The sequence below is a fragment of the Eriocheir sinensis genome, chromosome 33 (assembly GCF_024679095.1).
Source record: "Eriocheir sinensis breed Jianghai 21 chromosome 33, ASM2467909v1, whole genome shotgun sequence".
NCBI classification, from domain to species: Eukaryota; Metazoa; Arthropoda; class Malacostraca; order Decapoda; family Varunidae; genus Eriocheir; species Eriocheir sinensis.
Genome location: NC_066541.1, coordinates 1,357,126 through 1,381,812, shown reverse-complemented (window position 1 = coordinate 1,381,812; position 24,687 = coordinate 1,357,126). Strand labels below are relative to the sequence as shown.

The following is a 24,687-nucleotide window of genomic DNA, read 5'->3' as shown; positions in this document are numbered from 1 at the left end:
CACCACCACCACCACAAACACCACCACCACCAGCCCTCCAGCTCGGGTAAGGTGGACAATTAAGAGCGAATTAGGCCGCCTGGATGATTCACCGGTTAATTTGATAACGTAATGGTGCGTGAGAGTGGTTTGCTTTCCATTAGCGACCACTTCTTTAAAGGGGTGGGTGGGCGGTGTTCCCTATTAGATGTACAGGATTTTATTTCGCTCTGCTTTTTTTGACTACTTTTTTATATTGCTTCATTATCATCGCTTTTCATCCCCACTTTTATTTTCTTATTCAAGATTTTTTTATTTAAATTTTTTTTTTATTGAATGTATACAAGATTATATTTCAGTTTGCTTTCTTTTATATATAATTATCGTTGCTTTACATTCTCACTTTTATTTTCTTATTCAGGATTTTTTTTTTGGAGTTTTTTTTATTGAATGTATACAAGATTATATTTCAATTTGCTTTCTTTTATATATAATTATCGTTGCTTTTCATCCTCACTTTTATTTTCTTGTTATTTTTTTTTTTTTTTTGTGGGGGCGGTGTTCCCAATTAAATGCTAAAGGTTCTGATTTTTTTAAATTATTTTTCGTTTTTTATTTCATTTATTTTTATCATCGTCGCTTTTCATTCCCTCTTATTTTTTTTTTTGTGGGGGCGGTGTTCCCTTTTAAAAGTACAAGATTATAATTCGCTCTGATTTTTATTTACTTTTATTTTGGCATCTTTTATTATATTTCGTTACCATTGTATTCTATTCCCACTTTTATATTGCTGTTCAGGTCTTTATTTTACTCCACCTTCTTTAATTGCTTCGCTGTTCATTTTGTGTCGCAGTTCAGCTTTGTTGCCTCGCAGGGTTTTGTTTTGCCTATTGTTGCTCAAGGTCGTGACGGGGTGGTGCCTCTATACAACGCAAGGGAAGGGTGGTTTTTGTTTTCTAGGTATCGGTTATAGTTTGGGTTCGGTAATGAAAGTGATGGGCATTGCACACCTGCACGTCCTCAAATGTTGATTACGTGACCCCAATACCCCCACGTCATCTACCACCACCGCTACTATCACAATCACAACCACTTTACCACATACACCACCACTACCACCACTAGAGCAATACAGTGACCACCACCATCATCACCATCATCACCACAACTCTCAGAACAACCACCACACAATCACCCTAACCTCCTTCCCTCCACGATCACCACCACTTCCACTTCGTTTTTTTTTCCTTTTTATCTATTCTAGTGGTTCATGTAATGGCCGGATGCGTGAATGTGTGTGCCTACAGAATATGGATGAGCCGGGAGAGTTTCACAAAAAAATGTTTATCGTTATCCGCTAGTAATTTTTTTTTGTTTTTTTGCGACTGTGAATAGTAATAGACAAAGACCACGTTCACACACTTATGTATGTATTCATGTATATATGTGTGGATGTATTTATGTATGTATATAATTGACTGATTGTATACGTATGCCTGTATGTATGTACGCACGTGTATGTATGTATATTTAGGTGCGTCAGCCAGCTATTTAATCTATAATGTGTGTGTGCTGCAAAGCGGTGTACAGAACGTGCCTGAACGGACGAACTGATATTAATCTTGTCCCCCAGCCCCTTTCCTGTGCCACACCGCCCCTGCCCCACCCTACTTTGCCCCGCCCCGCTTCTGCCCCGCCCCGCCAGTGCGTCGCGCGGGCAGTCGGGGCACGGCGGGGCGGGGAACGTGGCGGGGGCGTGGCTCCTCTATTGATCGGCGTGGGTGTGTTATGGCTGGCCCACTCCCCCTCCCCGTCCCCTTCTCCCCCCCTCGCCTGCCATCCCCCTCCCCCTCCCCCTCCCGCTCCCCTCTCCTTCCTTGCCATCCCTTCCCCTGCCATCCCCTCAGCTTCCCTCCCCTCCCCTCATTCCCTCACCTATTCACTCTTCGCCCAATTCCATGGTTCTTTCCTCGCCACCTCCCCTCCACTTTTACCTCCCCTTTCTCCACTTCCTTCCTGCTCCAATTCTCTGTCTGCTCCCTACCACGCCTTTTCCCTCCACCTTGCCTCCCGTCTCTCCCCTTAACTTTCCTCCACTTCCTCTCCTACCAGCTCCACTTATGTGTACTTAGCAAGATTCTCTCTCTCTCTCTCTCTCTCTCTCGTTTTAATAGCTGACAATTGCTTTATCTCTCGTTTATTTTGTCTTTGTTTTACAGCTCCTGCATTTTTCCATTGTAACGATTCTTTTATCTTGCCCTCAGACACCAAGTAATTGTTGTGTGTGTGTGTGTGTTAGTATGTGTATGCATGTATGTATGTGTGTTTGTATGTGTTTATGTGTATTTCCGTTTGCCCATATGTATCTGAGTTTTTGTTTCAGTAAATCGTTGGAGGATTCAATATCTATGTTAATGTGTTTGTTTGTTTGTTTGTTCGTGTGTGTGTGTGTGTGTGTGTGTGTGTGTGTGTGTGTGTGTGTGTGTGTGTGTGTGTGTCCTTACATATCTCCATACAAGTTGTTTCCCCTGCCAGAAGGCCTTTGAGGTATATGTTTGTATGTAAATGTATGTATGCATGTTTTATGTGTGTATTTACGTTTGCTCATATACATGTATCCGAGTCTTTTTAGTTTCTGTAAGTCTTTTGAGGAGTCGATATCTATGTAAAGTGTGTGTGTGTGTGTGTGTGTGTGTGTGTGTGTGTGTGTGTGTGTGTGTGTGTGTGTGTGTGTGTGCCGGTTCCGTGACACCTATGGCGGCGGTGGTGATATCATGCTCAAGGTGACACAGGTGAGGCGGATGATACATACACTAAGTAACCTCACCTGACATCCGGCCACTCCTGTATCATCCACGCCCGCGACCTTCAACTTGGTACGCGCAGGAGACACTTTCTTGTTTAATTGCCGCATTTTGTTGAATATATCGCATCCTGTTAGTTATTGATTTTTTGTGTATTCATTTGTTCTTTCGTATTGCATCACTTGAATTTGTGGCTTCTTATTTATTTATACGTGTTTTTTTTTTACATTCACTCTGAGCTTTAATATAATTTTCTGAAGTATCGTAATTGTTTATCTTGCTTCTTTCTTTCTTCAGTATCGTATCCTTGTGTTTTGTCTAATCAATTTAATTTTCAAAACATTACTTTTCTTTAAGTTTACTACAGTGTTATGAACAGTGTGCATAGGCGTCGTCAGGTTATTTCCACATTTGTTTACCATTTTATTTTCGAGGCTTGATTCTGTTCGTGTATATCTTCACCATCTTGTTTACGTGATTATGTTATCTTCGCACGGAGGGAGGAAGGAAGAGGGAGGGGGAGGGAGAAGTTAGTGGGGAGGGAGAAGCTGGGGAAGGCGTGTGAGTGAGCTACGATGGGGGGGGGAGGGGGGGGAGACGGATAAGCAAGACGTAGTGTTGAGTTAAAGTGGAGGAGGGAAAAGGAAGGATTGAGGAAGGGAGGAGAAGGAGGGAAGGGACGAGAAGAAAGGGAAGTAAAGAGGAGGAGAGAAGGGAGTGGAGAGTAGTAAAAAGAAGATGGGAGTGAAGAAGAAAGGAGAGGAGGAAGGAACAAAAGGGAAGGAGGGGAAGTAGGTGAAAAACGAGGAGGAAAGGAAGGAAAGGGAGGGAAGAAGAGATGAGGGGAGGAAAGGACGAAAGAGGGACGGAGAAGTAGGTGAAGGACGAGAAGGAAGGAGACTGAGGAGGAGAGGAGAAAAGGAAGGGAAGGAGAGGTTGGGCCGAGGATTGTAGGAGTGGAGGAAGGGGAAGGAAGAGGATATGGAGATCGGGAGAGGCGTGATATATGAAACAGGGAGAGGGAAGGAGGGGAAGGGGACAGTGCAGGGGTGAATATATAGGGGAAAGAAACATTTTTATGGGGGAAGGGCGACCTTGGGGATGAGTTTGTGTGGCGGGAGGGGAAGTTAGGGGAAGGGAGGGGAAGTTAGGGAAAGGGAGGAGAAGTTAGGGGAAGTTAGGGGAAGGGAGGAGAAGTTAGGGGAAGGGAGGGAAAGTTAGGGGAAGTTAGGGGAAGGGAGGGAGATTGGAGAGAGGGAGGAAGGGCAGTCAAGCACACCCCAAGAAAGAATCGGTGAAAGAAATCAGTAAAATAAATATTAAATAGAGGAAGAAAATACCTTTACCACAAAATTAATAAATGTAAAAAGCTTGAAAAAATGTGTTGATGGCATACTTTTATAGCTACATGGATAAAAAAAAGGATAAAAAAACAGTACTACACCTTTACATTCCCAAAAAAGTTTTAATAGAGATGGAAAAAAAATGCTAAAATGATGCGCACACAGACATCACCACAAGACGAAAGAGAAAGAAAAAAGGGAAAAGAGGAAAAGTATATCACTGGAAAAAAGTAAATAAATCCCTTGACAGAGAAAAAAAGGTATGATAAAAGAAAGTGAAATGCTAAAAATAAACCACTGCAAGACTTGAAGAAAAGATAAAGAAATGGAAAATGTGTAACAAAGAGAAACTCCTTAACCTTAAAGGAAAAGAATGCACTTGTCTAGAAAATTATATAAATGAATCACCGTAAGACTAGAAGAAAAAACACGTTGACAGAGGGAAAGCGTGTTAATAGAAAAAAAATAATAAACCCACCGCAAGACTTGAAAAAAAGAGGAAAAATGGAAAATGTAACAAGAAAGAGATTCCTTAACCTTAAAAGAAAAGAATGGCCTAGTCTGGAAAATTTATAAATGAATCTCCGTAAGACTAAAAATAAACCACTGGAAAACTTGAAAAAAAAGAGGAAGACATGGAAAATGTGTAACAAGAAAGATAAATTCCTTAACCTTTAATGAAAAGAAAGCACTAGTCTTGAAAATTTATAAATGATTCACCGTGAGACTAAAAAAAAAAAATAAAATAAAAAATAAAAAAAAAAAGTTGACTGGGAAGCGTGTAGCAACAAAAAAAAAAAAAAAAAAAAAAAAAAAAAAACCGCAACACCAACAAAAGAAAATGAACCAGCGCGGAAAATCAAGGCACCTCTCCAAATGGTTCTGTACTGGAATTCTCTCAACACTATTTGCAGGAGCAGGGCCAACGAGCTCTTCTTTTTTTTTTCTTTCCTTTTTTACCTTGAGCTGCCGCCTGTCCTGTTAAAAAATGAAGAAACTACGGAACGACAATAGAGAATAGAAAAAAAGATGGGAGGGAGGAAACAAAGTGTATAGTTAAGGAAAGGAAAAAAATATCAAGGAAAATACAGCAACACGAAAGGTAGTGGAAACAAAAGGAGGAGGAAGGGAGAAAAGTGTATGTTAGAAAAAGTATGAAATATGAAAATTAGGGCAAGATGAAGGAAAGTGAAAAAAGAGATGGAGAAATGTACATAAGTAAGGAAGAGGAAAATATGAATGAAATGATCCAAGAAAAATACCGTAAGACGAAGAAGAATGAAAAAAAAAGAGAAATGAATAAGAAAAAGGAGAAAAAAGTTTGAAATAATATCGAGGAAAATACGGCAGAACGAAAGATACCTAATGAAAAAAAGGAAGAAAAAAAGGTAAGACGAAGAAGAATGAAAAAAAGAGAAATGAATAAGAGAAAAAGAAGAAAAAAGTATGAAATAATATCGAGGAAAATACGGCAGAACGGAAGATAATGAAAATAAAGGAGGAAAAAAGGAGAAGAAAAAAAAAAAAAACGCATGAAAGTGAACAGTAACAAACCTGACCTCACCATACACCAACTCATTCATTATTCATCGATACATTCAATTACGAGTTTAGCATTCATGGTATCTGACGTTTGAGACTAATAGATTACTGAGTGAAGGGTGTGGGTGGGGGGTGGGGGGCTGAGGGAGGGGGTTATATAATCTGCTTGTGATGGTGTTGCTTCTAAAAGACTAATTATTTGATTGTGATGACGGTGATGACTGTGGCGTTGCTGGTGATGAAGTGATGACGTGATGTAAGTAATGGTGAGTCAGTGATGGGTCGATTAACATAGCAGCAGGATTATAGTGATGGTGGTGGTGTTTGTGGTGATGCTGGGGATGATGACAAATAGTGATGAGATGAATTTGCGTTGGTGATAGTGATGAGGAAGTGATGGGATAAGTAATAGTGGTAAGTGCTGCTGTATGTAGTGACAGTGGTGATGTTTGTGGTGGTGATGGTGATGATGAAAAATGGTGTGATGACAGTTAGTGATGAGTGGCGGTGTACGTAGTGTGGTGACAGGGATGGTGGTGGTGGTGTTAGTGGTGAGTGGCGGTGTACGTAGTGTGGTGACGGGGATGGTGGTGGTGGTGGTGATGATGATGAATATTAATGTAATGGGTGTTAGTGGTGAATGGTAGTGAGTATAGTGCGGTGACGTTTATGGTGATGATTATGATGAATAGTGGTGTAATAAATGTCAGTGGTGAGAGTGTGGACGCGGATGTAATGAAAAGGGAATATTGGTGTGGTGGTGATGGTGGTGACGGGCCCAGTAATGAGGTTAGTGGTGATGGTGGGTACTTCTGTTAGGGTGGTGATGATGGTGGTGACGGGCCCAGTAATGAGGGTAGTGGTGACGGTGGGTACTTCTGTTAGGGTGGTGATGATGGTGGTGACGGGCCCAGTAATGAGGTTAGTGGTGACGGTGGGTACTTCTGTTAGGGTGGTGGTGATGGTGGTGACGGGCCCAGTAATGAGGTTAGTGGTGACGGTGGGTACTTCTGTTAGGGTGGTGATGATGGTGGTGACGGGCCCAGTAATGAGGTTAGTGGTGATGGTGGGTACTTCTGTTAGGGTGGTGATGATGGTGGTGACGGGCCCAGAAATGAGGTTAGTGGTGATGGTGGTGACGGGCCCAGAAATGAGGTTAGTGGTGATGGTGGGTACTTCTGTTAGGGTGGTGATGATGGTGGTGACGGGCCCAGTAATGAGGTTAGTGGTGACGGTGGGTACTTGTAGGGGGGTGGTGATGATGGTGGTGACGGGCCCAGTAATGAGGTTAGTGGTGATGGTGGGAAATGAGGTTAGTGGTGATGGTGGTGACGGGCCCAGAAATGAGGTTAGTGGTGACGGTGGGTACTTCTGTTAGGGTGGTGGTGATGGTGGTGACGGGCCCAGAAATGAGGTTAGTGGTGATGGTGGTGACGGGCCCAGAAATGAGGGTAGTGGTGACGGTGGGTACTTCTGTTAGGGTGGTGATGATGGTGGTGACGGGCCCAGTCATGAGGGTAGTGGTGACGGTGGGTACTTCTGTTAGGGTGGTGGTGATGGTGGTGACGGGCCCAGAAATGAGGTTAGTGGTGATGGTGGTGACGGGCCCAGTAATGAGGTTAGTGGTGATGGTGGTGACGGGCCCAGAAATGAGGTTAGTGGTGATGGCGGGTACTTCTGTTAGGGTGGTGGAGGTCCTAAGAGTAAGAATCGTGTCGGTGGTGATGGTGGTATTGTTGGTGATGGTTGTAATAGTGATGGTATTAGTGGGAGTGCTGGAGTAAGTAGTAATAGTGATGTAGTAGTAGTAGTAGTATAGAGGCAGTAGTGAGAATAGTAATGGTGGTATTTTCTTAATATTGAAGTGTTGGTGATAATGGGAGTAGCGGTAATGGAGCAAGTGGAGGTGTCTGTGGTGATGGCGTCAGCGGTGTTGGCCATTATTATAAGGCAAGCTGTAGGCCTTGGTGGTAACTGCGTGGGGGGTGTTAGGCTTAAGGGGGATATAAGGTAATTACTGTGAAGCAAGAGGGGGAGCAGAATGGGAGGGAGAAGGAAGAGGAACGAGGACGAGGAAGAGGAAGAGGAAAAAGGGATAATGTCCGTGGCATTGTGTGTGGGAGTTAGGAGGGACGTGGGCCAATATATTCTTAAACTTTTTGGGAAGAAAAAAGGACTGTGTAGGAAGATGAGTAATGAGAATGGAAGTACAGTTTAGAGAAGGAGAGAGAGGGACGGAGGATGAGATCAGTGGTATGTGTAAAGGAAGACACGAGACAAAAAGGGGACGATGTAGGAAGAAAATTTATAAGAATGGAGGTACAGGTTTAATTAAGGGAAGAGAAGACCGAGGATGAGGTGAATGGATTGTGTAAAGGAAGACACGTCCTTAGGAGAGCCGCAAAGGTTTAGAATGATGACATTTACTTTTGGACATTATTTTTGGATGAGGGAGGAATATAAAGGTTATGAGACCCGACTAGAGTTAAGACAATTTTTCAGGTTGTGGACGACTCACGCTTGGGGGATTAAGAATATATAGACTATGTTAGGTTAGGCTAGATATGCAAAGGTAATTTTTTGTGTAGATAGCGGCTATTGGAAGACTAGGCTATCAATTTTACGTAATGGTTTTGCTATATCAAGACAGTATGGAGGTTATATATAGATAGTTGGATAGTACTTTTCCGTAAAGGTTTTGCTACGTTAGGTTAGGTATACCACGTTACTATAGAGGTTTCGTGAAGGCAGTAGACAGAAGAGATTTATATTTATGTTATGGGGTAAGGCTTTGAGCGGGTAATGGCCCGGGTAGGAGAATAATAGAATGCTTTTTACGTTGCATTTTTAGTGAGTTCATATAAAGAGTTTGGGTTTCCAGTCCGACGGAAAGGCTTTTGTGTGCTCGTCCTTAAGAGCGTTTGTGAAAAGGGGACAAGTTAAGGGTTTTACGAGAACCGTGATGTCATAATTAAGGGTGACGTGTTGTTGTTTTTGTTGATGATATTGTTCTTTATTTTTCTTTCCTTGTATCTTTCTTTTTTCTTTCCTTTTTCTTTTTCTTTCTTCATTTCTTTTTCATCTTTTTTCTTTTTCTTCTTCTTTTTCTTCTTCATTCTCTTTTTTTCTTTTTTCTTTTTTCTTTCTTTTTTTATCTGTTTGTCTGTATCTGGCTGTCTATCTATCTTTCTGTCTCTCTGTTTGTGCGTCTTGTTTTTCTCTTTTTGTTTCCGTTTTCGTTCTTCTTCAGAGTAATGAGGTTGTCTGTGTTTTATGAGGCTGGGAAAAAGAGGGAAAAAGGAGTGGAAACTATAGGCAAAGTGAGCGTTTTATAGCAGAGAGAGAGAGAGAGAGAGAGAGAGAGAGAGAGAGAGAGAGAGAGAGAGAGAGAGAGAGAGAGAGAGAGAACAGACAGATACATACGTACATACATACTCTTATGCTCTTCGTCTCATCAACTCCCCTTAAACTGACATCCTTCTACCTCTTAAATTCCGCCGCCATGTTGCCTCTCTATCTTCTATCGATATTTTCATGCTGACTGCTCTTCTGAACTTGCTAACTGCATGCCTCCCCCCTCCCGCGGCCCCGCTGCACACGATTAGCTCATATCCCTATATTGTCCACACCCCTTATGCGAGTTAACCAGCATCTTCTCTCTTTTATCCCTTACACTCGTAAACTCTGGAACAGCCTTCCTTCGTCTGCATTTCCTCCTGCCTATGACTTGACCTCCTTCAAGAAGAGTGTATCAAGACACCTCTCCACCAGAAACTGACCTCTCTTTTGGCTACTCTTTACTTTTGTCTATTATGGGAGCGGTGAGTAGCGGGCTTTTTTTTTCCTACACTCTTTTTGTTCCCCTTGAGCCGTCTCCTTTGTTGTAAAAAAAAAAGACATACATACATACGTACCTACAGACAGACAGACAGACAGACAGACAGACACATACATACATATATACCTGCTCAGACACAGACTGACAGACGCATACATACATGCAAACAGACAGACACACAGACATAGAGACTGACAGACAAACACATACATTCATACATACATACATACATACCTACAGAGAGACAGACAGACACATACATACATATATACCTGCTCAGACACAGACAGACAGACGCATACATACATGCAAACAGACAGACACATAGACATATAGATTGACAGACAAACACATACATTCATACATACATACATACATACATACATACATACATACAGACAGACAGACACAGACAGGCATTTTGACAGAGACAAAAACAGACAGACAGGCAGACTGACACATACAGACAGACAGACAGACAGACAGACGAGGGAAGGCAAAAGCAGGACTGGAGGTTACTTCGAGACGGGTTAAAGAGTTCCATTCCCTCCCGCGGCCTGCACTGGGTGTGGCTGGCCGTCTGGCGCCGCGGTGGTGGTGCAGGAGGAGGAAGAGGAGGAGGAGGAGGAGGAGAAGGAGGAGGAGGAGGAGGAGGAGGAGGAGGAGAAAGGGAAGGAAGAAAGGAGGGCAGCAGAAAAGAGTACCATAAGAAGAGGGAAAAAAGATGAAGATAAGAAAATTAATTACACTAATAAGATGAACTCTAACAAGATACTAAGAATAATAATGATGACAAGAAAAATATAATATGGAAAAAAAGAAAAAAAGGAAATGAAGGGAAACGATAAAATAGAAGAGAAAAAGGAAGAAGAGAAAGAGAAGAAAAAGGCAAAAGAAGAAGGTGGAGGAGGAAGAGAAGAAGGAGGAGGAGGAGGTTTAGAATATAAAATAAGAAGAGGAAACAGTACCAGAAGAAGGAGGAGGAGGAGGAGGTTTAGAATAGAAAATAAGAAGAGGAAACAGTACCAGAAGAAGGGGGAGGAGGAGGTTTAGAATAGAAAATAAGAAGAGGAAACAGTACCAGAAGAAGGAGGAGAAGGAGGTTTAGAATAGAAAATAAGAAGAGGAAACAGTACCAGAAGAAGGAGGAGGAGGTTTAGAATAGAAAATAAGAAGAGGAAACAGTGCCAGAAGAAGGGGGTGAAGGAGGTTTAGAATAGAAAATAAGAAGAGGAAACAGTACCAGAAGAAGGAGGAGGAGGAGGTTTAGAATAGAAAATAAGAAGAGGAAACAGTTTCAGAAGAAGGGGTTGTAGGAGGTTTAGAATAGAAAATAAGAAGAGGAAACAGTACCTGAAGAAGGAGGAGGAGGAGGAGGTTTAGAATAGAAAATAAGAAGAGGAAACAGTACCAGAAGAAGGAGGAGGAGGAGGAGGTTTAGAATAGAAAATAAGAAGAGGAAACAGTACCAGAAGAAGGAGGAGGAGGAGGAGGTTTAGAATAGAAAATAAGAAGAGGAAACAGTACCAGAAGAAGGGGGAGGAGGAGGTTTAGAATAGAAAATAAGAAGAGGAAACAGTACCAGAAGAAGGGGGAGGAGGAGGTTTAGAATAGAAAATAAGAAGAGGAAACAGTACCAGAAGAAGGGGGAGGAGGAGGTTTAGAATAGAAAATAAGAAGAGGAAACAGTACCAGAAGAAGGGGGAGGAGGAGGTTTAGAATAGAAAATAAGAAGAGGAAACAGTACCAGAAGAAGGAAGAGGAGGAGGTTTAGAATAGAAAATAAGAAGAGGAAACAGTACCAGAAGAAGGAAGAGGAGGAGGTTTAGAATAGAAAATAAGAAGAGGAAACAGTACCAGAAGACAGAACGCAGGAATGATGGACTGTATGTAACTAAAACTTTGGATGAAAGGAACGGAGAAAAAGGAACAACTTGGGAGCGGTAAAGCCTGCACGAGGAGGACATGCAACGAGGAAGAGCTTTAGGACCGTATTCTCAATCCTTTGGGCGCCGAAGCACACATATTTGACAAGGCTTTCGTAGGCGTTTTGGGCAATTCCAGGGGTAGTTTAATGACCCTGGTGGTAGCGTGACCCTTCTTCTGGAACGGTGGTGCCGATATACATTTAAAAATACGGGCCTCATAGGGTCGTATTATGTAAGACATTTCGCCGCCCAAGAACACATATTTGACAAGGCTTTCGTAGGAGTTGTGGGGATTTCCAGGAGTAGTTTTATGACCCTGTTGGTAGTTTGACCCTTCTTCTGTACCATGAACCTAGAAGAACATATTTGACAAGGCTTTCGTAGGAGTTGTGGGGATTTCCAGGAGTAGTTTTATGACCCTGTTGGTAGTTTGACCCTTCTTCTGTACCATGAACCTAGAAGAACATATTTGACAAGGCTTTCGTAGGAGTTGTGGGGATTTCCAGGAGTAGTTTTATGACCCTGTTGGTAGTTTGACCCTTCTTCTGTACCATGAACTTCTTCTGTACCATGAACCTAGAAGAACATATTTGACAAGGCTTTCGTAGGAGTTGTGGGCATTTCCAGGAGTAGTTTCATGACCCTGGTGGTAGTTTGACCCTTCTTCTGTACCATGAACCTAGAAGAACATATTTGACAAGGCTTTCGTAGGAGTTGTGGGGATTTCCAGGAGTAGTTTCATGACCCTGGTGGTAGTTTGACCCTTCTTCTGTACCATGAACCTAAAAGAACATATTTGACAAGGCTTTCGTAGGAGTTGTGGGCATTTCCAGGAGTAGTTTCATGACCCTGGTGGTAGTTTGACCCTTCTTCTGTACCATGAACCTGAAGAAACACTCATTGGAACCCGACTGACCCCCTCTTTGACCTTTAGAAATAGCTGATGTGAGAATAGAAAGTGTCTTACAATAAGTTCGGGTGACGTCGTGCTTACATTAGAACAAGACGTAAAGGAAGGAGAAAGTGTAGACGAAGGAAAGAAAACAGTAGCACATAGACTGAAATTAGGTTTAGGTTACAACTAATCTTAAAAAAAAAATGTTGCTACACTATTTTTATTTACTTCTTGTAATGACCGTTTATCTTATCCTGTGGTTGAGTCGATGAGTGGTTGATGAAGCTTGTTTTGCGTTGAATGAGTGACCTTGTGTGCTTGTTTGCTGGTTGTCTATCGGTATGTATCTTCTTCTTTTTCTTGTTCTTGTTCTTGTTCTTTTTCTTCTTGTTCTTGTTCTTCTTCATCTTCATCTTCTTTGTTCTTTGTTCTTTCTTCTTCTATTTTCCTTTTTCTTCATTGAATGAGTGACCTTGTGTGCGTGTTTGCTTGTTGTCTATCGTTATGTATCTTCTTTTTCTTCTTCTTCTTCTTTTTCTTCTTGTTCTTGTTCTTGTTCTTTTTCTTCTTGTTCTTGTTCTTCTTGTTCTTCTTCTTCATCTTCATCTTCTTTGTTCTTTCTTCTTTCTTCTTCTATTTTCCTTTTTCTTCATGCTAATGGCTGCTAGCTAGCCTTTATAGTTTTCTTCAGAGCTACAGAACAGGAGAGTTTGTCCAGCTTCATCACGGGCGTCACGTTTTATCTAGTGTTAAAGAAATGTAAGAAATGGGGGGAAGAAGAAAAAATGGATGATGATTAGGAAGAAGAAAAAGGTGTTGATGAATAAGAAAAAGGTGATGGTGATTAATTATAAAAATGTGATAATAATAATAATAATAATAATAATAATAATAATAATCAGAAGAAGGAAAAAAAGAAAGAAAAGAAGAAAAAGGAAAAGAAGAAGAAGAAGGAAAAGAAGAAGGAGAAGGAGGAGGAAAAGAAGTAGGAAAAGAAGGAGGAAAAGAAGAAAAAGGAAAAGAAGAAGGAAAAGAAGGAGGAAAAGAAGGAAGAAAAGAAGAAGGAAAAGAAGAAGGAAAAGAAGAAGGAAAAGAAGAAGGAAAAGGAGGAGGAAAAGAAGAAGGAAAAGGAGGAGGAAAAGTAGGAAAAGGAAAAGAAGGAGGAAAAGAAGGAAAAGGAAAAGAAGAAGGAAAAGAAATGGATATTGTCATGATCTCGAAGAAGTACCAAAAGTACACACACATACACACACACACACACACACACACACACACACACACACACACACACACACACACACACACACACACACACACACACTATTGTATCAGCATCAGTGTGGCGCCTGTGTTCCTATTAATTCATCCTATTTTATCGCTCTGGTTGTCTCGTGGCCCTGCTTACACTCTGGTCTCGTTGGTGTTTTCCCTCACCGGGTAGTTAGAACAAGGAGAGGAACAAGGGGTGGGTGGCTACTGTTTTCATTTTATATATATATTTTTTTTTAACTTTGCGTGTTTGGCGGGATAAGTCTGTTTGTTGACCGGGGCTGATTATCAAGTTGTTGTTGTTGTTGTTGGTGGTGGTGGTGGTTTAGTTGTTAATGTTGATCTTCCTAGTAATGATCACATTTTGCTTTCTCTCTTTCTCTCGTTTTTCTTCTTCTTCTTCTTCTCCTTCTCCTTGTTCTTGTTTTTGTTCTTCTTTCCGTCTTCTTGTTTTCCTTCTTTTCCGTCGTCTAGTTTTCCTTCTTCTGTTCCGTCCTCTTGTTTTCCTCCTTTTCCTCCTCTTCCTCCTCCTCCACTCCTCCTCCTCTTCCTCCTTTTTGTTCATGTTCTTGTTCTTATTCCTCTTCCTTTTCTTCTTCTTCTTCTTCTTCTTCTTCTTCTTCTTCTTCTTCTTCTTCTTCTTCTTCTTCTTCTTCTTAATCATCTGCTTTTTCTTCTTTCTGTTCGGGATCCCCTTTTCCCTGCTTACCAATTTTTCGTCATTTTCCTTACGTCCCCCCCTCTTGTCTTTTTTTTTTTTTTTTTTTTTTTTCACGCTTTGATTTTATTTAGCTCGTGATCACTTTAATGCTGGACTCCGCTGATAAAAGAAAAAAACGAAAAAAATAAAAAAAAAACTCGTGTAGCGAGGAGGAAATGACTTTGGAGGACGTCTATCACTCGTTATCTTGTCCATTACTCAGACCGATTGGCGGAGGGAAGGAGAGGAGCCGAGGGAATAAAAGGGAAGAGGAGGAGGAGGAGAAGGAGGCTGTGGTAAAGTGAAGGAGGAGAGGAGTCAGAGGGATTGAGGAGGAGGAAACATGTAAACATGAAAATATGGAAATGCAGGCAACAGAAAACGTGTTGGCTTATCACGAGGTTGCCCACTTTAGTAATTTAATCTGCTCGTCAGTCGCTCGGTGCCCGCAGAGCAGATGAAAGCGCTTCGGTAATCAGTTCACTCCTGACGCAGTAAAATAGCGGTCGATTTGATTTTTAAAGGAGTTGATGGTATTCGCACTTACTACTTCTGAGGGAAGTTTGTTCTAATGACGAATGACTCGATTTGAGAAGAAATTCCTGCTAATGTCTGTACTACATCGCCTCACTTGAATTGGCGGACCGTTATTTCTAGTTCTTAAATTGTTTTGATGTTAAAAAAAACTCGCAGTGGTCGACGTTACTGAACTTCTCGCAGGCGTCTCTTTTCCAGCGTAAAGAGGTTGAGTCGCTTGAGTCGTACGGTTGAGAAGGAGTTGGAGGAGGAGGAGGAGGTTGGGGCGGAAGCGGGGGCGGAGGAGGTGGAGTCAAAGTTAAGGAGAGTAAATGATGGAATGAGAGAAAGATGAGGACGAAAAGGAGGCGGAGGTGGAGGCGGAGGGAAGGAGTAAAGGGAACGAGTGGAAAGAGGTAGGGGGAGGAAAAAGGAGGAGGAGGGGGGAGGAGGGGAGGAGGAACGATTGAAGGAAGTGCAGGGAAAGTAGAACATTGAAATCGACTCAAGGTGACTGAAGGTATGAATTACAGCGAAGGAAGTGATTTGAGAGAGAGAGAGAGAGAGAGAGAGAGAAATGTAGTACGTAATAGAGGGAGTGCCGCTGTCATGGGTGGAGGAGAGAGGGAGGGAGAGGGAGAGAGAGAAAATAATTACAGGAAACTAGCAGGTGTTTCCACTTGGAGCGTCTCTCTCTCTCTCTCTCTCTCTCTCTCTCTCTCTCTCTCTCTCTCTCTCTCTCTCTGTTGTCACCCTTCTTACGTGATCTATTTATTTATTTTTCTCCCCCTCTTTTAGTTTATTCATCTCGTTTATTCTCCCCTTTTTATTTTCCTTTTTTTGTTTACTTTTCCTCCGCCTCTCTAAGCTCTCAGACGGGCATTCTTTTTTTCCCCTTTGAGAGAGAGAGAGAGAGAGAGAGAGAGAGAGGTAAAGGGAATACTAAATTAGGCTTGCTGAAGTGAAGATTTGTGTCAGGTAAAGTTACGTGGCTCGTGAATTATAAGTGAGAATTAAAGGCGAGGTGACGATGAGGGGAAATTAGGGAAGAAGGAGGAAACGAATAATAAATATGAGGAAGGAAAGAAGGAAGAAAATCAAGCAAAAATAAAAGGAAGAAAAGAAGGAGGAAAGCAAAGCAAATATATGAGGAAGGGAAGAAGGAGGGAAAAAAAAAATAAGAGTGGAAAGAAGAAGAAGAAGAAATATAGGCGGAAAGAAAAAGGGAAAGAAGAAAATATGTGGAGTGAAAGCAGGAAGACACCAAAGAATAAATGGGAAGAAGGAATAAAGGAAGAAAAAGAAAATATAGGAGGAAGGAAAGAAGGAAGAAAGATTATAAGAGGGTGGAAAGGAGAAGAAAAATAATAGGAAGAAATGAAGGAGAGAAAAAAAACCATATAAGGAATGAAAGAAGGAAGAAACCATAGAATAAATAAGAAGGAAGAAAACGAAGAAAAATAGGAGGAGGGAAAGAAGGAAGAAAAACAGAACGATGAAACGAAGGAAAAAAAAATAGCTTGAGGAAAAGAAGGAAAGAAAAAAACATAGAAGGAATGAAAGAAGGAAGAAACCAAAGAATAAATAGGAAATAGGAATAATGGGAGAAAACAAAGAAAAGATAGGAAGAAAAAGAAAGAAAAAAAAACATTAGTACTGTAAGAAGGAGGACACCAAGGAATAAGTATGAAGAAGGAAGGAAGAAAGAAAAGAAAGAAAGATATAGGAGGAAGAAAAGAAGGAAAGAAAAAAAACATTAGTACTGTAAGAAGGAGGACACCAAGGAATAAGTATGAAGAAGGAAGGAAGAGAGAAAAGAAAGAAAAATATAGGAGGAAGAAAAGAAGGAAAGAAAAAAATGGTTTTGTAAGAAGGAAGAAATTAAAGAATAAATAAGAAGGAAGGAAGGAAGAAAACAAAGAAAAATGAGGAGAAAGGAAAGAGTGAAGAGAAACAAGAGGATGAAAAGAAAGAAACAATAGGAAGGAAAGAAGAAAAAAAGAGAGAAGGGAAAGAAGGAAGAAACCAAGGAATAAATACGATGAGTGAAAGAAGGAAGAAAACAAAGAAAGAATGGGATGAAAGAAAGGGAGAAGGAATGAAAAATGAAAAAAGGAAGATAAGAAAGAAAGTAGGAAGGAAGGAATAAACGAAGGGAAAGGAATGAAGAAAATAAGAAAATAAAAAAGGGAGTAAGGAAGGAAGGAAAGGAGGAAGGTGGAAAATTTGAAAGGAAAAGAGGAAAGACGAGAGGAAGATTGGAGGAAATGAAAGAGGAAAGGGAAGAAAGAGGGAAGAAAAATAACCAAAGAAAATTACTGATAAGGCAAACACACACACACACACACACACAGACACACACACGCCCCCACATCATTAGCGTCACGTTTCAGCAATAAAAAAATAAAAAATAAAACCACCTTGACAGTTAATTGAAAAAGGTGAAGAAAAGTGTGTTAAGGGTAGTAGTTTTTCTTTCTTCACCTTTCGCCTTCTCCTTCCATCATCACCATCACCACTACCACCATCATTATCATCATCACTATCATCATCATAACCGCTATCTCATTCGGCTTTTTCGTGTTTTTTCCTTTCATTTTTTTTCTTCCTTGCTCTTGTTCTTGTTCTGTTCTTCTTGTTCTTCTTCTTCGTCTTTGTTTTCTTTGTTTTCTTTTGTCTTCGTCGTCTTCGTCTTCTTTTTCGTCATCTTATTATTATTATTCGTCTCCGTCTTCTGCATCTTCTTCTTCTTCTTGTTCTTGTTCTTCTTGTTCTTGTTCTTGTTCTTCTTTCTTTCATTCTTTATTAAGTAGGGTGTTGGATGAGTGTAAATATATCGTTGTGTCCGTCAACAACTTTTAACATAAGGTTTGATTGCTTTGAACTTCATGTGCTCTTGAAAGTCACTGATAAACTTTGTAACTGTTTGTGTTGACTGGCTGACCTCTTGCTGACTTCTTATATCTTGTGTTCTTGTGTTCTTCGCCTCCTCCTCCTCCTCCTCCTTATTCTTTATAGAGTATTGAGCACCGTTACATTCACAGCTAGCTAGGTATTGGAAGTTTATCGCTCATTCACCTGTGTGTGTGTGTGTGTGTGTGTGTGTGTGTGTGTGTGTGTGTGTGTGTATCCTTCTCTATCTCTATCTCAGAAAGCGCCGTAATAATACCGCCTTTCACTTCCTTATTTCGCCACAAATCGTCACGGCCAAGAAATATCAAGGTTAGCTGAAGCAGAATTCGTCATCGTTTTAGAGCCCAGCGTTTCAGTGGAATGTATCAGCCCAAGCGTTTTAGTTCGTCGCTTTATTCGAGTGTTTCAGACAAGTACGTTTCAGTAAGTTCCTTCATATCAGGGTTTCAGTCCAGGCCCAACTTTCGTTCATCCTTGGGTTTCAATAAGGATTATCTGTTGGAAGTTTTGGTGAAGGTATTATTCAAGTCTTCAGTTCAGTGTTGACGTTACTTCTGAGACCAATGTGACGAATGCGCAAGAAAGGCACACGCGCATAGTTATTTTTTTTATCTTGGACCAACACGTCCGTGGCCTTACATCCCAACATTGACACACATCATAACAATACTCGAGGCGCCGGAAACACAGCTATGCCTTCTGTTAAGTATTGGAGGAGGAGGAGGAGGAGGAGAAGGAGAAGGAGGAGGAGATGACGACGAAGAAGAAAAAGTAGAAGAGGAGGAGAAAGAGAAAGAAGGGGAAGAGAAAGAGAAGGATGAGAACAAGGTAAAGGATGTAAGGAAAAAAAAGTAGGAATAGAGAAAGAAGAAAAAAAGAAGAAAAGGAAGAAGTAAGAGAAGTGAAAGGAGGAGGAGGAGGAGGAGTGGGAAAACAATGGGACTTGGAAGCCCCAGAACTTATGAGAATGAGACAAATAAGCTTTAAAATTCATTACTTTGTATGTTAATTGTATCGGTTTTCAATATACTTCTTTCTTCATATTTAAAATCACTGGGCCTCGGAGGGAAGATTGTTACGTTTCCTGTATGGCCCATTTATCTTTTCGTTCTCTCTTCGCTCGTGTTCTGTATCGCGTGTTTCCTCGGGCGGCGGTGCGAGGCGTAACAACACGACCCGCGCCTTGTTATTGCCTGTCTCTAAGAACTCGGGGACAAAGTAGTACACGTGTTCCCTAATTCATATGTTTACGAGGCAGTATGAAGGACGCGGGTTGTTTTGTGGTGCGTTTCCTCGTTCTCTCTCCCGTATGTAAACAAACACGACTTTTTCTTCATCTTTTCATTACGTTTGTTTACATATTTCCAAGGTGGCAAAGTCACTATTACCGGTATTAGTGACTTCGCAAGGTGGTGTGAAGGGCGTGAGTTGTTTTATTATTTACTTCCTTGCTCCTTCTTTCATACGGGAAGGAAACGAAATTTTCCTACTTTTCTTTACTTTGATTTCTTTATTGTTTAAGTGAAGAGTTTTCATCTTAGTCATCTACTCCGTATGCGATTTCTTCTTCGGTTCACGTGTCGACTGTGATTTATATATTCGAAATTTAGTTTTTTCCTATATGCTTTCATGATTGTTTATTGTTATTTTTTACTGCTGGTGTCACGTTCAGTTTAGGACCTTTTTTCTGTCTTGTACCGAGGTCTGTATTTCTTCATTGTTCTCTCCATTGTGGTGTCCTCGTCTCTTCCTCCATTATTAACTTCTTTACTGTAGTGTCTTCATCGTCTCTTCCTTCACTGACTCCTTCACTGCAATCTCTTTATCGTCTCCTCCTTCAGTGCCTCCTTTCTTCTAGTTTCTTCATTATTTTCAGTATCGCCATGTTCCATCTTTACCTCTCAATCATAATCATAAATACGTCTTCTGTATAGTGTTTTCATTGTTAATTGTTCTCAGTCTTCCATTGCCTTCTATCTGTTCCACGACGTCTGTGAATTAGTGTCATCGTGGTTTATTATATTTCTTTCGTATCTTGTTTGCATTGTTTCTTTTGTCCTTTGTTTTGATATCTTGTGTGTCTCGTTTATTCATTTTCTTTCATGTGGTCGGGTTTCATTATTCACTGTTTCAATGATTTTACTCTATACCTCTTCTCTCTTATCCTCTTCTTTGTCCATTTACTCTATTTTCCTTTATTTTAGCATCAACTACCTCGTTTAGTGCTTCTCAGTGTATTTTTATTATTAATTTTACACTTAATCATCTATATTAATTTCTTCGTGTAACTTTTCATAATTTCTGTAGTACATTTAATTTTAGTGCCACTTGTTTATCTATTTGTTCCTTTTATCAGTTGTAATATTTTGTGTATTTGTCTCCGATTTCATGTTTAATTCTTTCCTTTCGTATTCTTGTTAATCTGTATTGTTTTATTTCTTTGTTTTAGTAATTTATTTCGTTTATTAATTTTACTTCATATCCTTGTCTTTGTTCTCATTCTCGTATCGTATTATTGTTTATCTTTTAGCGTTTAGTCCTTTGTTTATCTGCTTCCTCTCTCATCATTGCCTTTGTTTAACTGTTTACTCTTTTCCTTTTGTATCTCGCTGTTTGTTTGTTTCTTTACCCTCATATTCTTGCTTTTGTTCATAACCTTACTCTTTTTTTTTGTGCCTGCATAATTTTTTTTATTTCTATTCCCTCGTATCCTTACCTTAGTTAATTTCTTTACTCATTATTTTTGTCTCGCTCCTTGTTTACTCCTTTATTATTATCTCCCCTTTTGTTTACTCCTTTATTATTATCTCCCCTTTTGTTTACTCCTTTACCCACGCATCCATCCCTCTGTTCATATATTTACTCCCCTGCTACTCTCCACACTTCGTTGCCGCCCGTGTTTACTCTTCTGAAGCGAATGTGAGCTGGTGTGAAGCCGTCCCTCCCTCTCTCCCTCCTCTCACCTGCTCCACCTTTTCCTTCTTCTACTTGCTTCCCTCCCTCCTCTCACCTGCTCCTTCCTTTCCTTCTTTTCTTCTACTTGCTTCCCTCCCTCCTCTCACCTGCTCCTTCCTTTCCTTCTTTTTCTTCTACTTGCTTCCTTCTTTCTCCCTCCATCCGTCTCTAGCATTTGTTTATTCTCCCTCCCCTTCTTCGTTTCTTCTCGTTCGTCCTTTCATTCCTCCTTCCCTCCTCGTCCACTTGTATTTCCCTCCCTTTTTACTTCACCTTTTCCATCTTTTCTCAATCGCATGCATCATCTTTCCCCTGTTCTTTCTCCTTGTTGTTCCTTTCTTCCTTCATATATTCCTCCTCCTCTATCTGTTCCTTTTCTCTCCTACTCGTTTGTCTCCTTTACGCGCCCCGCCCTTCCCCGTCCTTCCTTTCCTCCATTTGACCTTTATCATTCGTATAAATTATCCTTTTCTTGTTCTTTCTCCTTGTTCTTTCATTTCCTACCTCATCTACTCTTCCTTCTCATTCTGTTCCTATTCTCTCTTACTCGTCTGTCGTCTTTCCGTGCCCCGCCCTTGCCTATCCATCCTTTCCTCTATTTTACCTTTGTCATTCGTATATATTATCCTTTTCTTGTTCCTATTCTCTGATATTCGTCTATCGCCTTTCCATGCCCCGCCCTTGCCTGTCCATCCTTCCCTCTCTCACCTGCTCCTCATTTCCTCTTCCTTGCCTGTCTCTCCCTCTCTTCCTGCTCCCCTCCTGTCGTGCGTGTCCGTCCATCTTCCACTCAATTCCTTGTTAACCTTTGCATGCTCTCACCCTCCTCGTTGTACTCATTAATTATAACTTTCTCTCTGCTTCAGCTTTTCTTCCTTCAGTAAAGCACGCGCATGTATCCTCACACTCCCCTTTCTTTCATCTCCTCCTTCTTTCTTTTTCTTCGCTTCACTTGCCTCGCCGTCCCTTGCTTTCTTTCATTTTTTTCATCCTTTTACCGAGCAGTCACTTCCTATCCTTCGTTCGTTTCCTCTTTGGTCTTCTATCCAATTTATTTACCCTTTCCCTCTCTCTCTCTCTCTCTCTCTCTCTCTCTCTCTCTCTCTCTCTCTCTCTCTCTCTCTCTCTCTCTCTCTCTCTCTCTCTCTCTCTCTCTCTCTCTCTCTCTCTCTCTCTCTCTCTCTCTCTCTCTCTCTCTCTCTCTCTCTCTCTCTCGCAGTAGTCTACATCCACCCTTTACCCCTTTTTCTCAAGTACAAACACACACTCACTGTTTCCTTCACTCCTTTTCCTTCATAAAAGTCTCCCCTTGCCCTCCGCACCCCACCACTTCGACCTACCCAGAGACTCTCCTTCCGCCAAGCACTTCTCTTCCGTCCCTAACACCACTCCTCTTCCATTCTCCCAGCCTTACCTCCCCCTTCTCTCCAGTCCTACCTATTTTCCTCCAGCAACCACTTAGCTCACTCCTTTCCCCCTCTTATCCCTCAGTAACCACCCCTATTACGAAAGGTGGAAAGAAAATAAAAAGCTCGAGAAAAAAGGAATAACAGAAAAACGAAATGCAGTAAAACACGATTATCATAAAGTCATCCTTGTCCTTCTTCCCCCTCAGTCCCTTTGACCCAATACCCAATCCATTCCCTCGCCCTCCCCATCTTTTACCCTCATTCTCCAAAACCTGCTTACCTGTAATTATCTTCTTGGCAGGTGTGAGGTGCAATGGAGGCCGGTTTGGACGTAAAAGCTGAGGATGATGGCTCCTACCTCATCAACAATGAGACCTACATCAGCAAGAACTTGGTCTACAGAGATTACGAGTAAGTATAACGATGATGTTACTGTTCCATTTGTGTTGTAGTTGTCTAGGAGCACAAAAATCTTGTTTATGGGAGTTGAAGTGGTGACAGTATTTAGTGGTGAGGAAAAGTTAAGGAAGTGAAGAGAGAACGCGAGAGCAAAAAGGAAGAAAGAAAAAGAAAAGAAGGAAAATAAAATAATGAAAAAAGAAAGTGAAAAGAAAGAGATCATTAGTTTAGGTAACTGAAAATTTAAGGAAACTGAGAGCGGTAAAATGTAAAGTTAGGGGATACGGTATAAACCATGCGTTGTGTCGGTGCTAATCTCTGTTTCACTGACATTAAGCCAGGACACAGGGGCGGTGTGACATTCGGGTTACCGCACTTTACCTTCCCCAGGTTTCCCAAGGTACCCATTTATTAACAAGCCCTAAAGGGAGGAGGAACGTCTGGATGGGGCAGGTAGGATTTTAGAAACAGTTGAAGGGAGAAGAGAAGAATGGTGGGGGAGGTAGAGAAATATTGAGCACAAGCCCAGTAGAACATATTTTAATCTGTATGATAATTGTATCATCTTTGGTAGAGTAGCGGCGCATTGCATACCTCACAGCAAAAGTGGTACATGGCAACTTTGCATCCTTCATCATCATTTTAACAAAGATGTCTTTGGCTTCAAGCTTAAAAAAATGCATTAAGAAGTATTTTTTAACTACTCTTTTTTGGACTATTGCTACTCACACACTGTTCTTAATAATAAGGCAATAATATATTAATTTCATATATTTGTTACATAGAAACTGTTTATGACGTCATTCTCCAAGCTCTTCCTGCGTCGTGACTGGCTCGGTCTGACTGACGCATCTGACTGTTGATTGGCTGGCTGTGGGTATGGGACCGAGAAAGTATACAGTTCCGAATAATGCGTCCGGGCCAGTCCAGCGGACTCGTAGCTAGGCCTTCTAACCACTTCACGGAGGCGGTTATTTTTCCTATTTTTATATTCTTACGGTTAGGAAGACAAACGCAAGGATGAAGAAAAAATATATAAAAAATATTATAACACGCTGTTCCCATACAGATAGAGGAAGCAATTGCGATAAAAAGAATGCTTTGTAACTTATGTAGCCGTTGTTGTTGTTGTTGTTGTTGTTGTTACGTACATGGTGATGGGGGTGTTGACTCTTTATGATGAGGTATTGAACAGTAAGAAGCATCCATGTCTACACCTGATAACACTTGAGTTCTCCATTATCTTGTGGTCATGGTGGTTCAGTGATCTTGTTGTTATAGTGTTCGCTATGGTATTAGTGGTGATATTACAATGTAGTGACTGGTGTTATTGTTGCCTTGTGGTGACGGTGGTTTTGTGGCGTTACCGTTATTGTTATTGTAGGTCAGGGCTCGGCAACCCATGATGCTATAGAGGTGCCATTTTTTAATGCTTCAAATGAAAGATATCACTGAACCGCGATTAAAATACTGGGCTCTCAAAAACAGAAAGCTACCTCAGAAATCAGAAAACTTTTAAGCAACAAAACAAACTAAATGGAGCTAGTTAAGGTGGTGCTTTAGTTTATGGGGAAGGTAAAAATAAGTCATTATCGCGACTTATGCTTTCTGTTCATTTCGTTTCTCATATTTTTCCTTCCGCTATTTTCTAATCATCCTCTTGTGTTTGGCGGATGCTGGTGAGTGGTCAAGGGAAAGTACTAATGGTGTTTTGGTGATGTTCTTGTATAGGGTGGCAGTGATGATACAGTGGCCAGTTAGTTGTGATACAGCCTACAGTCTGACACAAATATGAAGTCAGTTTGGGTGGGGCCGCTCGGTGCCACAGCGTTGCCAATTCTTTGCCATTATTCCAAAAAGGGACATATTCATTGCACTATATAAACTTACTTAATGTATACAGAATATTAAATACACAATTTATAATAGTAAATAGCTGACATATAAGAGAGCAAGTGATGTATTAAGGGTGATGCGGGACTCGCACAACTTGCTTCATAGCTGGGTCTGACTATATGTACTTATTTTGGGGTGGTGGGGAGTCAATAACTTTCTCCCTCTACAGCTTGTCTTCCATTTCTCACCTTCATTGTACTTTTCTTCCGTCATTTTTCTTCTTTTTCCTAACTCTTGTCTGCCTCTTCCTTTGCAGCGCAACAGTCTTCGGTTACATACCTTTTCCTCCTCAGCTTTTTTA

The 24,687-nt window shown here is 41.0% G+C and overlaps 1 protein-coding gene across 11 annotated transcripts in view; it reads left to right on the top strand.

The window, feature by feature from the left end:
• LOC127006504 (sodium/calcium exchanger 2-like) overlaps positions 1-24,687 on the top strand; it is a 188,795-nt gene that overhangs the window by 98,950 nt on the left and 65,158 nt on the right. For all 11 annotated transcript variants that reach the window (XM_050876452.1, XM_050876460.1, XM_050876458.1 and 8 more), the window contains one exon: positions 22,393-22,502. In XM_050876452.1, the coding sequence (XP_050732409.1) occupies positions 22,405-22,502 (98 nt within the window). In that variant the 5' untranslated portion in view covers positions 22,393-22,404. The remainder of the gene's footprint in view (positions 1-22,392; positions 22,503-24,687) is intronic.